At 55.2% G+C, this 348-nt stretch overlaps 1 protein-coding gene across 1 annotated transcript in view; it reads right to left on the minus strand.

Moving 5' to 3' along the window:
• LOC104496969 (potassium voltage-gated channel subfamily A member 3-like) overlaps window positions 1-341 on the minus strand; it is a gene marked incomplete at its 5' end in the record, with an annotated part of 1,112 nt that extends 771 nt beyond the window's left edge. Inside the window, one exon of the mRNA XM_010140171.1 lies at window positions 1-341. Coding sequence (XP_010138473.1) covers window positions 1-341 — 341 coding nt within the window.
• Between the last annotated feature and the right edge of the window lie 7 nt (window positions 342-348).

Consider the following 348-nt stretch of genomic DNA (forward strand, 5'->3'; position numbering starts at 1 on the left):
GTGGCCTTGGTGGGACAGGCAAAGAAGCGGACCAGCAGCTCAAAGGAGAACCAGATGATACACAAAGTCTCCACCACAAAGAAAGGGTCAGTGAAGGATGACACCATGGAAGCATCCGAAGACGAGGAGTTGGTGACGACATCAGGTGGGAGAGGGCCACCACCCGTCCCAAAGGTGCCCCCAGTTCCTTCATAGTCATGGTCATCCCTGAATTCAGGCAGGGTCTCCAGACAGAAGATGACGATAGAGATAAGGATGACCAGGACTGAGACGATGGCAATGCCTCGGGCTGGCCCAGAGCTCTCGGGGTACTCGCAGAGGAGCCATACTTGGCGCTGAAAATCCTTG

This window comes from Buceros rhinoceros, unplaced genomic scaffold (genome assembly GCF_000710305.1).
Source record: "Buceros rhinoceros silvestris isolate BGI_N320 unplaced genomic scaffold, ASM71030v1 scaffold9677, whole genome shotgun sequence".
Lineage (NCBI taxonomy): Eukaryota > Metazoa > Chordata > Aves > Bucerotiformes > Bucerotidae > Buceros > Buceros rhinoceros.